The 14,417-nt window shown below is 53.6% G+C and overlaps 6 protein-coding genes across 6 annotated transcripts; 3 read left to right on the top strand and 3 right to left on the bottom strand.

The window, feature by feature from the left end:
- Nucleotides 1-706: 706 nt before the first annotated feature.
- On the bottom strand, nt 707-2,559 carry CLAFUR5_07579 (uncharacterized protein; the record flags this gene model as incomplete). Its single annotated transcript, XM_047906727.1, has 2 exons — nt 707-2,416; nt 2,473-2,559. 2 exons carry the CDS (start codon nt 2,557-2,559, stop codon nt 707-709), a joined length of 1,797 nt encoding a protein of 598 aa, XP_047763406.1.
- Nucleotides 2,560-4,688: 2,129 nt separating this feature from the next.
- On the top strand, nt 4,689-5,819 carry CLAFUR5_07578 (uncharacterized protein; the record flags this gene model as incomplete). The annotated part of the gene is made up of 1 exon (XM_047906726.1): nt 4,689-5,819. The coding sequence occupies one exon, from the start codon at nt 4,689-4,691 to the stop codon at nt 5,817-5,819; it is 1,131 nt and encodes a 376-aa protein (XP_047762991.1).
- A 2,305-nt stretch (nt 5,820-8,124) lies between these two features.
- Nucleotides 8,125-10,505, top strand: CLAFUR5_07577 (uncharacterized protein; the record flags this gene model as incomplete). Its single annotated transcript, XM_047906725.1, has 3 exons — nt 8,125-8,397; nt 8,450-8,559; nt 8,609-10,505. 3 exons carry the CDS (start codon nt 8,125-8,127, stop codon nt 10,503-10,505), a joined length of 2,280 nt encoding a protein of 759 aa, XP_047762897.1.
- A 356-nt stretch (nt 10,506-10,861) lies between these two features.
- CLAFUR5_07576 (Mannosyl phosphorylinositol ceramide synthase CSH1) lies at nt 10,862-11,887 on the bottom strand (the record flags this gene model as incomplete). The annotated part of the gene is made up of 1 exon (XM_047906724.1): nt 10,862-11,887. The coding sequence occupies one exon, from the start codon at nt 11,885-11,887 to the stop codon at nt 10,862-10,864; it is 1,026 nt and encodes a 341-aa protein (XP_047763485.1).
- A 702-nt stretch (nt 11,888-12,589) lies between these two features.
- Nucleotides 12,590-13,427, top strand: CLAFUR5_07575 (Disulfide-bond oxidoreductase; the record flags this gene model as incomplete). The annotated part of the gene is made up of 2 exons (XM_047906723.1): nt 12,590-12,612; nt 12,803-13,427. The coding sequence occupies 2 exons, from the start codon at nt 12,590-12,592 to the stop codon at nt 13,425-13,427; spliced, it is 648 nt and encodes a 215-aa protein (XP_047763486.1).
- A 189-nt stretch (nt 13,428-13,616) lies between these two features.
- CLAFUR5_07574 (uncharacterized protein) lies at nt 13,617-14,039 on the bottom strand (the record flags this gene model as incomplete). Its single annotated transcript, XM_047906722.1, has 1 exon — nt 13,617-14,039. One exon carries the CDS (start codon nt 14,037-14,039, stop codon nt 13,617-13,619), a length of 423 nt encoding a protein of 140 aa, XP_047762966.1.
- Nucleotides 14,040-14,417: the final 378 nt, after the last annotated feature.

Genomic DNA, 14,417 nt, shown 5'->3' with positions numbered 1-14,417 from the left:
GCTACACTATAGGAAGGGGCGCGGGCAGAAGCACGAGGATATGCTCAGCTCTGCAACGACGACCGCAGGACATCCTGCACCAGCTGACTGCACCAGCTGAGAACCACGAACTGTATGTGTCACAGGAGCAAAAGCATCGCCATATCGCAGAAGTGGATGGCTGGCGGAGGCCTGCCGAAATGTCTGAGGGTCGTATTGAGGGACCGAGAGAGCTTTCTTGAGCAGTGTTAAAGCCATCAGGCGCTAAAACGATTGGACTTGAACCTTTTCTCGAGGCACATAGTGTACTGGCGACGGCCCTCGAGAGCTCATTGTGTGGTGTCTGCAAGTAATGCTAATTCAGCCGAAACATCCAAGGATTGTCAACATGTGAGATGAGGACTGTCGAACGCGCGTCTATCCGTGCTACCATCCTTCACAACCACAGCCGAGGACAGCACGCGAATGATCCTTGCTACAGGACGATGACACTGCATGCAGCTGATCCATAGCCGAGCCACCGGTCACGCATGCGAATGAGACTTGGATCCTTCAGCCATGCTATGCAGGTCGACAGACCAACCCTTGGTGGGTTCCACTGCCTGGGTCCTAAGATCTTCGGACAGCTATACGTCGTGCAGGCGATCAGTACAGGCTTCATGGTCCAGGTCTACAACAATAGCTGCATCAACCAACAACATGCAGCCAGATCATGCTCGCGCCCAGACTACCACCTCCACCACGGCGTAGCTCTCATACTAAACATCGTATTCACCCCCATCCCCAGCAGAAAGAACACAAACGTCTGAACATACAGCCACAATCCCACCACCGTACTCTCCACCCCTCCAGCAACACTACCAGCACAAACGGGGCCAGATCCCCACTTCGCTTCTGCCTCCTGCATTAAGATCTGCTTGACACAATGCGTCTTTCCACACCTCTCTCTGACTTCCTCTCTGGGCACAATCGTTTTCATCACTTCACTCTTCCCTAGCACGTTCCCCTCTATATCGATCGCAGAGACCCATGCGCTAGTCACGAAGCGCTTCGCGTCAAAGTGCGTTTCAAAGCCGGTCTTATTGAGTTGGCCGAGGAAGAGACCAATCTCATCCGTTTCAGAGCCGCCGAAGTTGGTAAGAATAGTTCCATAGACCCGCCAAGCCCGTACTTCCGTCGCGCCGTTCCAGGAGATGTAGATGTGCGTGTTCTGGGTAGCGTCAGGAGCGAAGACGTAGACTGCGAGCTCTGACACGGGTGGGGAAGCGGTCCAGTTGCCTTTGTGGACGCGATAATGCGCGGCGTCTTCGTCGTTGAATGCTATGTTGAGGAGAGGGTGTCCACCTGGCGCAAACTCCGTGATGGTGTTGAGGTAGCCCCAAGAGACAAGGCTGTTGCCGTTCGGAAGACGCTGTATGGAGCCCAGCGCACGCGCTGCGGTGGAACCTTCATGGGGTGGGAGAAAGTATTGTTCAACAGGGTAGGCTGTCATCTTCCTCTCGTCAAGGGAGAGGATCAGAGCGGAGGAGGTTGTGTTGGTGGCACCGTTGGTCCCGACTATGCCGTTGTGAGCGTTGTCGAAAAGGGAGAGGACTATCGTTCCATCAGAGGACTCATGTAGGATACGAGCGTCGTGTTGGGAGGAGAAATTGAAGCGATCCTGAGTAAAGCTTGACTGTGGTCCGCCGAGACGCCATAGCACTTTCCCAGTGGTGCCAGCGATGCGATAGAGCGTATTGGTGTGCCGGGCGGAAAGGAGGTAGTCACCGTTCTGGAAGCGGGCGATGGAGTTCAGATGGAAGTAGTCGTAAGCATAGCCGTAGGAGAGGCCAGCGCCAAAGCCTATGCTCGGTGTCACAGCGGATTCGTTGAGAGGTATATGGTCAGAAGAACGCCATTCGAATACGATCTGGTTATCTCTTTGCAGTTCGAGAACGTAGAAAGCGGAGTCGAGGAGCCAGCCCATCGTCTCGTTGATGCCGTAGGCTGCGAGGTCGGCTTGGATCGGTTGCAGGCTTGTTACGATTGCCGTCTGGCCATCGTCCAGAAGCTGGAATTCGTGGAAGTCTAGCGACGTCAGAGGAGCGGGTGCGTCGAGGGTCCGAACGGTCTTGTACTCTTGGTCCAGGAAGGCGACATGGCCTTTGCCCCGGCCAGAATCTGCGTAGCCGCGGAAAACTGAGAGCAATGATGAGTTTGACGTCCGATGGCTCTGAAAGTCAAAGTATCCTATGTCTGACAAAGTGCTATCATAACCAGACCAGACCAGGTTGCCTTGATTGTCGAATATGTAAGGAGCATGCTGAGCGGCGCCTTTATAGGTCGAGAGGAAGATGTACCCCGGCTCTAATCCCTTGGCTTTGTCGACATGGACAGGCGTGACCTTTGTGCGATCGAACGAAGTGAATGTGAGGTTCGGAGTCAATATGTCTGGTCGCTGTAAGATGTCAGTGTCACTCCTGTCCTTCAACAAAGCCCCGTGGTGCGACACACAGTCACGTATGATATAACAGGCACGTTGGCAGCTACACATATGCCGAGAAAGAGAGTGAGGACGACCTTCAAGGAGAGGACCGGCATATCAGGGCCGGTTATTGCAAGATTTGTTACATTCTGTAGGCACTCATCCTAAACTGAAGTCGAGATTGACAGCACAGACCCTTGCAGGTGTTCTCCCGGAAAGCGTACTCTGCCCGAAGTGTCGCCAGCTTGGCAAATCATGGATGAGACAATATCCCAACATGGCAGCCACGAGCTGATGATACCAAACGGAGAGTCGTCACTGTCTCGTGGTCAGTGGCTGCCGCGAGAACATGTTCATGCTCACATACTCCTTCTATTGGCCGTGGTGCTGCGTGTAGATGTACTCGAGGTGCGCATCGGCAGGCTGAGCAGCTGGTGCTCTCATCTCGATTGTTCCAGCCTCGGTATCGATGGGGGCTGCGAAGGCTGTGGCCAGGAGGCAAAGTAGCGCGGCGAGAGTCGTGAATTTGGAGAGCATGTTGGTGGTCGCTGACGGATCGAGTATGTGTCGAAGGCAAGTTTTTCGTGTCCGGATGATTTAGTTTGTTCTGCTCTGGGATTCAAACAGTAAGAAAATCGAAGAGATATAACATCTGCGAGGGCCACTTCGGTAGCGTGTCGACCTGTACGCCGCTATTCCAGCAATTTCATCCTGGTCGCGAGAGAGTTAACCGTGCGCTTGGCGACGCTTCCGAAGTGATCCTTGCAGATATTACATTTGCCAGCTGACCAGCGAAGTGGAGGCGATAACGTTGAGGTGTGTCGGCCATGCTCATCGTCAGAAACGTAGACCAAACTTGGCAAACGCAAAAAGCTATGTTAGAACTGCCCAATGGGGCGGCCACTCACCTACTGCTCTGCCTTGACCGAGGGCAGTTGCTAGAGCTGACCCCACTGTGGCAAGACGTCGGTAGAGTCGTGGGCGCTTCAAAGATACAGCGTCTTCGTGCAGCCGAGTAAAATGCGCTTTTAGCTGTCGCCACATCGATGTTGGCTTATTGGCTCTATACCTAGATTTTGCTAGGATGATCGGTCCGCCGGGATTTAAGATGTAACTCGGCTGCACGAAGACGCTGTAAGGCAGCGACCTCACATCAGGCTCGATCCATGGTGAATCACGCCGGAGTATCGTGATCTCCTTGTGATCGCTCGAGGTTCGAGAGGGATTACAGCTCTGAAGCCAACTGCCGGAGATGATGCTGGTGTCTCGGTCATGACCTGAGCTTTCCCAGGCTCCCAGCATCGTCAGGCGGGGCCGCGCAGAGGGAATATCAGCCGGCTCTGCTGGCTGCCGTACGAGGATGATAGCAAGTTTGTGATCAGTAATCGTGGTGTAAAGCAATCTGTTCAGCCTTGTTCTGGCCGTTCTAATTACATCTGGCCTGTTTTGCTGACAATGGTGTCGCTCCTGTTCGTACTTGCCACGAATGTACGACGTGAAGTTGCAATGCCAGCCATGGCCTCGATAGCTCGATTCAGGCAACACTATGCGGCCATGAGATCCGGCAACACTTGGAGTCTTGACGGCCAGCACGACTGGTGGGCGCGCTTGGTCCACGCGTCAGTCGTCATGCTCAACACGAAGCGACAGCATGCCCGCACCCGCCGCGGCTTGCCAAAATGGTTGAGGAAAGCACTCTCTGAACAGCAATGAGGGGTTGGGAGTAACAACAAGGTGGTGTTGCCGTTGTTTCGAAGACGTCGAACAGCGACATGTCCGCTTCGGGACAGCTTGTGGACGCACGTGCCGCGTGCAACTTTGACATTGTCGGACGCGAAAGACTGCTTGCGTCCTGCAACACGGCCTGTCATGCATCTCCAGTGCGTGAGATGCGCTTTGCTCCATCGTCTCACATCGTCGTCTGATGCATCAACATCATCACATTCACTCGTCTTCGCCTCAGGCACGCAGTCCCAATTTGGAAGGTTCGAGAAGCATCGCGCTTGTGACATCACATGACAGTCGCAGACAGGCCTTCCTGCCGTGATCTATGCATGCTTGCGACGAAGACCACGCCGCTACTTCCTTTGTGACACTCTCCAACTCAATTCGCCTTCTCTTCTCTCACCTCAGACAACACTTGAACCATTGACGAATCACACTAGAGAGGCCTCAGACCGTCCGACAGTCCAACGATACCCTAATCACCTACATCTACTGTACTCGAACACCATACGACAACACGATGGTCGCAGACACGAAACTATACGACCGCCTCGGCGTGGCTGCGACGGCGTCACAGGAAGAAATCAAGAAGGCCTACCGGAAAGGTGCTCTCAAGAACCACCCCGACAAGAACCCTGCCGGGGCCGAGAAGTTCAAAGAGATCTCAGAGGCATTCGAGATCCTATCCGACCCCGAGAAGCGCAAGAACTACGATAATTATGGCTACGACTTCATAACAGGCAACGCTGGTCCTCCGCCTGAAGCTGGTGGAGAGAACCCATTCGCTGGTGCAGGAGGAATGCCAGGCGGGTTTGGAGGGTTCAGTGGTATGCCAGGAGGAGGTGGAGGTGGTGCCAGGACATTCCACTTCAGCACAGGAGGTGGAGGCGGTGGTCGTGGCTTTGGTGGATTCAGTGACCCAAAGGACATCTTCGCCGAGTTCATGCGCGGAGGAGGAGCTAGCATGGGAGGAGGAGGAGGAGGAGGAGATGAGGACGACATTTTCAGCGGTTTCCAATCCTTTGGAGGCGCTGGTGGATTTGGAGGTGCCCGACCCGGTGCTGGCTCAAGAGGAGCAAGCGGCTTCGGAGGACGAAGGCGAGAACCTGAAGTCGAAACCACTGTCGTCGAGAAGCCACTTCCTGTGTCGTTGGAAGACATCTTCAACGGCGCGACGAAGAAGCTCAAGGTCCAACGCAAGACATACGACTCGAACAGCGGCAAGCAGAACACGGAAGACAAGATCCTCAGCGTGCCCATCAAGCGAGGCTTGAAGGCGGGCTCAAAGATCAAGTACCCAGACATGGGTGATCAGGTCGAGGGCGGTGTGCAGGACCTGCACTTCATCGTCAAAGAGAAGGCACACCCGCTGTTCACGCGAGACGGCGACGACATCAAGCACACAGTCGAGATCGACCTGAAAGAAGCATTAACCGGCTGGAAGCGAACCGTGCAGACGATTGACGGCAAGCAGATATCCGTATCAAGTGCTGGGCCAACACAACCGGAATGGACAGAACGATACCCAGGTCTTGGGATGCCCAAGAGCAAGACACCTAGCGCACGGGGCGACTTTGTTGTGGGTGTCAAGATCAAGTTCCCGACGAGCCTGACAGCGGACCAGAAGCAGAAGTTGAAGGAGATTTTGTAATGCATTGAGCGGTAGTGAGTCTTTGTTGCATGGCGTGGCGCTGGGTGGTGTTTAGATGCTTCGTATGAGAAGCGGCTACGAGGGCGTTTGATCTTAGGCATTTGATGATGTGTATGCAGAGCATTAGATGTGAATGACAGAAGGAAGTTCAAAAGATGACTATGATTTACTTCTCTCCTTCCCCTTCCCTTCGCTTGCCCCCGTTGGAATAGGATGAGCGTCTCCTTTGTACTCTAGTCTTTGGCTCAAGACTGGGGAGGCCATCGCCACTGAGCAAAACGTTGTTGGACCACAGCCATACCGCCTCGGGATGCAATGTGATGTGCATGCCAGACAGTATGGTGTGCCTCAGGCCAAAAAGTGAAAGTCAGAAGCCATGCACCCTTCGATTATGCGTCCGCCGAGACTCGAACTCGGTCCTCAAGCAGGTCCTCAAAGGCTGGGAAGCTTGAATTCTACCCTGGAAGGACGTGAGCAGGTGTTCCGCAATGTGGTAATCCGGTGAGTGTGTACCTTGAACTACGAACGCGTTCATGCACGTGATGCTGTGAAAATGGATGATTGGTATAATATATAGCTACAATGCCTCGCGCCTACTGAGGGGCACTGAGGGGAAGAGCCAATGTGGCCAGAACTGAAGCTCGCTGGGTCGTCGCCCCAAGGAAGGCACGCCAGAATCGGAAACAACGCCAAGAAATGGTCTTTCACATGGCGGAGCCTCTGGGTGAAGTGGTCAGCAGTTCTACTGACATTGATTGATGAATCAGAGGAGATGTGGAAGTGTTTGTGCAACAAATCTGTGAGGACGGGGTCGGCGTCGGCGTCGGCGTGTGAAAACGGAAGACTGGCGCGAGTCATGACTTCCATCTTAACATCTCCAGGGGTCATTTCGGATTCTCAGCATCTCGGAAGCGTGTCAAAAAGTACGCCGTTTTGTCAGCCAACGCATCCTTGTCGTGAGAGGATATACCCGCGCACTACCGAAATGCTGAGAATCCGAACTGACTCCTGGAGATGTTAGGCTTAGTACTCTTCGACCTCATCTCCTCGTTTCTGCGTCTTGTGCAACACACTCCCCTCACCATCTACATGATCTCAAATCACGTTGCCATCGACGATGCTGCAACTTGGAATTTCTTGGAGTACAAATGCCGACTTGCGTCCACGGAGAAATTCCTCTTGTATGAGTTCCTGCTGCCCAAGGGTCCAGCGAATGATGGCATAGAGGTACACTATCCGAAGCTCTGACCCAAGCTCGAATAGCAGCACTATAACATGCCTTCGGCGAGTCAGGCAGCAATACCGCATCTGGTAAACGCGATCTCGGTTGGCCATTACGCTCCTTCCCGGGAGACTGGTTCACGGTATGTCGTCGTGATAGGGTGACAGTGCTCCGGGCTGTTGGAAGACGCCGGCAGTAACATCTTCATGGCAGCGCCGGCTCCTGTCATGCATCTAAGCGACGCGCCTATACCAACAGGAGACTGTGCATGATCACCGTTTCGTACAACTAGTGCTGATAACGGACAAACATGTCTTTGGATACGGAATAGCTTTCAAGAACGATGACCAACGATCCACTGGACTATGTACATGATCTACTGTTCAGCAGTCCATTCGCACAAATCCTAGTCGAAGCAACAGCACGGCGAGGACGAGCGACTTGTGCCAACTCATCCGAAAGCAGAGCCTCAAACCGTGAAGATAGTGTCGCGTGGGATCGACATGAACAACACTGAACCTTCTGTACTAGATCGTTGTGATGGGTGCGGTTTTATCCTTTACGACCAACTCTGGCGTGCCCGTTCCTCTCAGCCTATCGCGGAGCGTGCCTGAGACCGTATCTATTGGTCTCGTACTTTCCTGACACATGTCCTGCTTCCAGACCAGGCCTCATTTCTGCGGGCGTTCGACGCGCTATGCCTGATACTGGAGATCGAAGCAACAATCTGGCAACACGGAGATCGCCCTTGGCATAGCAACTACAACTTTGAGGCTAACGAAGGACATACTTGACACCGGTGGCTGCCCAATCCAAAGAACCTCCAGCACTACTTCAGCCAACTGCCATGTGGCAACAGATGCAGGCGTTGACAGCATCTCTCCATGACGAAACTTGTCACCTGTTCATCTCTGGGTCGCTCATACTCACAATGTCGATGCCTTTCAGAACATTCGAGCGATGCTGCGTTCCACCTCCTATGAGTACTATCGAAGGAATTACACGTCCCGCTACTTTCTCAGCTCTATTCTGGCCTGATGTGTCCGGCCTTGTACTCAGTACCTGATCGCAACTCTAGGTACCATGTACCACAACGCATTCCAACACTGGCAGCTGCCGCCTGTGGCAGAGCCTCAAGGGCTTGTCGCATTGCCCCAAGCGCAATGGGTTCATTACGCGGCGCCGACAGACTGCAAGATTCTGCTGCCCGGAGACATTGACACCAAGCCCTACGGACCTACGACTGCTGCTGACAGCGGTCTGCTGGCATATCACCTTGCAAGTCACGCCCCGGCTCCGGATCAGCAGGCGAGCTGGCTTCCTGTCAAAGTGCCCAAGAAGCCTAGGGCAATGCAGGTTTGTCGGCCCACTTTAATACACTCCGGCAGATATGTTCTGACTATGTCAGGCCTGTGACCAGTGTCGATACCGCAAGCAACGATGCGACGAAGGTACGCCTTGTTCTTTCTGCAAAGAGCTGGATCTAGAGTGCAGCTACCGTCCGCCGGTGCCGTCCAAGTATGTTCAAAATCGAGATGACTCTTGTGAGCAACACTAACTCCGGCAGATTCGACAAAATGGTTGACTTCATGGCATCTTGGATGTCGACTCAATCTGAGGGGTTGACTGCGTTATCCAACAAGCTCGACCGGCTACAACGCGTCTTGGTCTCCTATGAGTCGAACCCCAGTCTACCTCGCAGCGAGACCCAGGGATCTACGTTTCAAGATCAAGACGATCAATTTCAACAGCGCCGCCGTAGCTTCGGATCTCCGACTGAGCTGAAGGCCACAGGCTATGAAAGTGTCCTTCAATGGCCGGCAGTAAGAGATGTGCTTGCAAGGGCCAACGTTTTCCCGAACGATGACTATCTCCTGGAGGCGGAGGACCACACACAACCACTGCCGGGATCGTCTTCCGCTTCTTCATGGCCTCACAACTACACCCTCCAGGTGGACAAAATTAAGTCCGAGTATGGAGCCTTCTTGGACCATGTCTATGGACGACACCCCATTATCAATCGATGCTCGGTCGCCAAGACTCTGGAAGGGTTCACGACTGAGCGGAGGAGGACTCCTTCAGCAGGTTACCACCAGGATGAGCGCCCAGCCAAACGAAGGCGGCTCGACACTCAGTCGCCTATGCGCCCCGACACACCAGAAATTCGGCAATCTCCGAGCACCGCGGTCGCGCTGCTTGTTCTTGCACTGGGTGCTGCTGTGGAGAGCGAGGTGAATCACAGCAAAGGGTTGCACCACCGCGCATACAACCACGATCAGAAGCATTGGGCAAGTGATGCCGTACCAGGCTTCAGTCACTACACCGAAGCTGTACAGATCATGGCTGGCCACATGGATGGCACTAGTCTCGCGCATGCCCAGATGTTCCTGCTCGCAGGCCTATACAAAGCCAGACTGGTTCGTACAAGGGAAGCAAGTAGCTGGTACTCAATGGCAGGCCGTGTGTTGCTTCACCTTGTTCAGCGACGGCAACTACACAAGGAACAGAGGCATAACTCTTCGTCAACACCACAAGGAGACCGCTCGACCCAGGTGCAGCACAACTCGCAAGATGATCTTGTGCTTCGATGCGCCTGGTCATGCTTGTCTCTGGAGGGACAAATCCTGCCCGACTTGCGTCTGCCGAAGAGTGGCTTGGAGCAGATCGAATATCGACTTCCTCTACCAAGCTCGGTTGCCGGGATCGCCGCGAACAACGGCGAGACCGCGCTCGCACGGGGAAGCCAACAAGAACGTCGCGTCCATGCTGCTCATCTACGTCTTCGACGTCTATCACATGAACTCAACAGGAGCCTGCTATCGCACTCATCGGGAGATACACCACCGGACCTAGCAAGCTTCTCCTCCAAGCAGTCCGCCACGCTTGAGCGGTGGAGAAGCACATTGCCATCATCGCTACAGTGGCACGATACAGACACCACGCCTCACGGAGCTGCCATTGCGAGCCTTGGACATGCATACTGGCGTGCCAAGCTGAGTCTCACAAGACCATTCCTGGACTACGTCCTGCACAGGCACCACACGTCGGAGGCCCATGACGAATATACAGCATCTATGGCACGCGACCACGCAGCAGAAATACCACAAATGAGGTCGACGATCGCAGCCCTGCGAGACACAGCAGGGTACGAAGACGTACTCGAACTTGCACACTCCTGCATCGAAGCAACGAAGCAGAGCGTCACATTCCGCGACTTCATCACAGAGTCATGGGTCGTGGACAATGTACAGACTTTGAGTCATCAGCGCGTGGAAGATGTCCTATTGCTGGCAGCAGCACATCAACACGATGAGCTCCGGGGCTTCGTACCTTTACCAGAGCTGCAACAGCTCACTTCCAGCGCTGTCGGCTTGCTTCAACAGCATTCGGGGGAGTCACCAGCTTGTGCAGCAGACTATAACATTTTACTTGGGTTTCAGCAAGCCAACTTCGGCTTGGAGTAGAGGTACTCGCTCTGTGGCGAGTGCGCGACCAGCCCCATGCGGATGGACATGTATCGAGTGTAGTAATCCGTTAACAAGGACATGGTGTTGTAACAGTCCTTGAAGGCAGAGACAATGGTGCCACTATATCAAAAGCGGCGGCAATTCGACACTGACAAGAAAGCAACAGCTTCTGCTATTCCCTACTTCAGATCCCGGTAAATTATGACACTGTACAGATAGAAATGATTGATCCTGAAATTTCGTGTTTGAGATGGCTCCTATCTACAGACATCGCCAGTTCGGCTTTCGAACCCACACGAGATCGCGCCTCCAACGCCTTCGCTCGCTAAACAACAATCCAACAACTCTACACCTCAAGGCTCGTGTCGATTGACGAGCTCGTATTCACTTTGATGTCGGTTCGACCAGAATGCTAGCCGGTCCCGCACGGATTTCTTCTTCCACTGGGGAATGTCCGTTGGCGCGAGGAAGTAACGGTGATAACTCCACCAGCCGAGTAGAATGGCGCTGATGCCAACGACGAGGCCAATGAATGTTAAGAGCACCCAGTTTCGTGCCATCCAGAAGATCAGCTGAACGTCATAGCCATGCCAACTGTTGCCAAGATGGTGGGTGAAGAAGCTCCAAGGATGGCTATTGTACTCTTCCGGGAAGATGATCCTGATGCGACCGCCGTCTGCGCCGTCGCCCACGTTCAAGCCTTCGTCGCTGTAGTGCCGCCAGATAACACTCAGGAACAATGGTCCCGTGCTTGCCATGACGGTGATATACGGTAAGATCCAGCTGCGATCGTAGCGCTCCAATTCCTGGATTACGCGCTTGAAGAAAGGATGGCCCGGTACGGCACCCATGGCATCGTTGCTCACACCCGTGGGCACTGTCTTCCGTACAAATGCTGGGTACGATAGGAGAGGTTCAAGAGGTCGGTTGCATCCGTCGTCCAGATCGATGTATATGCCTCCAAAGTGATCCAGCACAAAGTATCGTATCGCGTCGGCGCGCTGGATAGGGTATTGATAGCCCTTGAAAGTTTCCAAGAACTCTGGGTATTCTTCTTCAATGAAATCGACGCTCATCTTGTCTGTCCACAGCTTATACTCCCAGCCATCGCTCTTCTGATGCAGGGTCTTGCAACTCGCCTGCGCGTCCTGCCATACTTCGGGGATGCTTGTGTTGATATACGTCTGGTGAATGATTTTCGGTATTAGGGGTTTCGCGGTGATTTTGTCTTCGGCGCCGATCGCAGGCAGTTCCTCCTTCGTTATGGCGTCTTGTATGCCAGTGATGACGAGTAGTTCCAGCAGTGTCCAAACTAAGTGTATCAGGAAGAGGAGCACGGCAAATATTATGACCAGGAAGATGACCAGGGGGCGTCGCATGGCGAATAAGAGTGCACTTCACGTGCTCAATCCGTGGGAAAGGCTGTGTAATGTTATCCTTTTTCCTGTTGCAGCCTGGAGAAATTGTTGACGCGCTTCTTTATGCGGGGCGCGGGGTCCAGATTCACACTTCGGAGGCGGCGATCATGCTCGAGGACGATATGTGTGCGCAAATAGGCCGGTATAGGGTCTTCGTTGCAGGTGTGAAGAGGTCGTGAATGTGAGAAAATGATTGTCAATATGTAGCGGCAGGATGTCGAGATTGTGACTGCCTGTCCAAGCACAGCCCAGAGTCTTAGCGTAACGCTCCCTCGTGGCCTCGGGAAGTCTAGTGCCGGTCGCAGCTTCACAAAATTCCCGACCTCCGTTTGTATTCTTTCTCAACGGACCGACATCCAACCTACACCTATCTTACCAAAGAATGACATTTCTGCTCGCCCCGAGGACTTCAGAATTGAGCCCTACAGCGACTCTTCGTTCTTCGTAACGGCCGCAATTGCGAATGCGACAGTGCAATGCCCTGTAGCGCCACCCAATCCTGCCTCGATGACAGCATAGAAGAGGAACAGGAAGCGGCTGGAGCTGTACGGCCGGATGACCACAACATCGACCCTGCAATGTTCCTGTCAGAAGACCAACTATAGCGCGCTGCATATTCTTATACTTAAGTATATCCGGTGGGTCCGGTTGCAGGTGACGAAGATGTCGACGGCCCACGTGAACAGGTGAAAAGGGCCAGGCCTCGGATCCAGCCGCGAAGGAGGAGTACAGGTAGGCATGTGTGTTCAGCCGCAGTGGAGCAAAGAATCCTGGCATTGATTAACACCACCCATATCGACTTCGAAAGTCATCTTGCTACTGACTGGATAGCTGTCTTCATCACTGCGAGACAAAGTACACTTTATCAACATGAAGGACCTCATCTTACCAATACCAGCCATCTGGTAACTCCTACAAGATCCGCCCCGCAGCCGCCATCCTTAACATCAAAATCTCCCTAAAAGAATACGACCTCCTGAAAGGCGAAAGCAGAACACCCCACTTCCTCTCCAACATCAGCGCGAATGGCAGCGTCCCAATCCTCCAAATCGGCTCCGACACATTCCTCCCAGAAAGCGGAGCAGCACTCTATTACCTCGCCACTGGCAGCGCCCTAATCCCGACCGACCGACTTCACCACGCTGAAATGCTGCGCTGGATTTTTTTCGAGCAGTATCAAATCGAGCCGAATTTGGGGTCCTTGCGTTTCTGGTCTAGAGTCATGGGTCTGGAGAATGTGGACGAGGCGAAGAAGAGTCAGGTAGAATCGAAGCGACAGGCAGGGGAGACAGCACTGGGGATTATGGAGCAGCATCTTGCTAGTCGACCGTATTTCGTTGGGGAGAAGTTCAGTCTTGCGGATGTGGCGTTGTATGCTTATACGCATGTGTGTGGTCAAGCCGGGTTTGATCTGAGTCAATGGCCTAGTGTCAAGGCATGGTGTGAGCGTGTAGCGCAACAGCCGGGGTATGTTCTCATTCATGATGAGGTCTGGGCCTGATTTGTATGTCCTTCACCAACAGAACGAGGGAGCGTTCAGTGAGAGATATGCCATGAGTGCTTAATCTCTCGAGTTCGATCACAGTACTCATAAGCCAGGCGATGACGAACCTTCGCAGCAAATCTGAGCCAATGCCTAATGACACTCGTACATCAGCAATTGCCACTCTCATCAATCCTGTTCTCTACCTCACCGACAGCCGGTATGCTCTTCAAGCTCTCCGCTCCGCTCCCCTCTTCTCCCCTCCACCGGAAACCCCCTCAATGTCGTCTCCACCAAATTATCCGGACCCGTACTAACCATGACCCTCGTCTCCTTCCCCGCAAGCTCCTCATGACAGACCGCCACAACTTGCTCAAACATCTCAGCACGGTCTAGAATAACCCTCAAGCACCATCCCACCAACACCCCAGCCCAGTCGCGTGCGTTGAGCATCTTGCGGATGTCGACAAGACGCTGCTGGAAATTATGGTATTCGACGTCGCAGCCAATGTTGTCGAAGTATGCAGCGATTTGGGGGGCTCTGCACCAGTCTCTGGCTAGGATGGAGGCGATGGGGGGGTTGAGGTGTTTTGAGAGGCGGATTGTGAGGATGCTCCTTGGTGTTGGCATAGTGGAAGAGTTGGGTGATAGAGCCTGGGAGGTGAGGAACCCGACTGGACTAGACAGGGGCCGTATGGCGAATGCCTCTGCGGACAAACATATACCATGTTGATCGTGCTTTGCAAGCTCACCACCGTTGTGGTGTTGGGCGTTTTGCGTATCGCGCGACTTGTGACTTTTCGGTGGCGCCAGAGCCTTGCAATCCTTTAAAGAATTCTACAGGTAGGGTGCGTCGCCTTGTGGCGTGAATATGGCCACCCTCGGTCTAAGCCAATCTCCTGACAACGCGTGTTGGGGGCAAGGTCCTTACTTGGTCAAATGATGACGTGTTCGGCGACAGGTAGGCTCGACACCAGCATTTGATGATTTACAAGCTGCCTCAAAAAA

This window comes from Fulvia fulva, chromosome 6 (genome assembly GCF_020509005.1).
Source record: "Fulvia fulva chromosome 6, complete sequence".
Taxonomy (NCBI): Eukaryota; Fungi; Ascomycota; class Dothideomycetes; order Mycosphaerellales; family Mycosphaerellaceae; genus Fulvia; species Fulvia fulva.
Note: the sequence above shows the minus strand (reverse complement) of the source record. Positions and strands in the feature narration are given on the sequence as shown.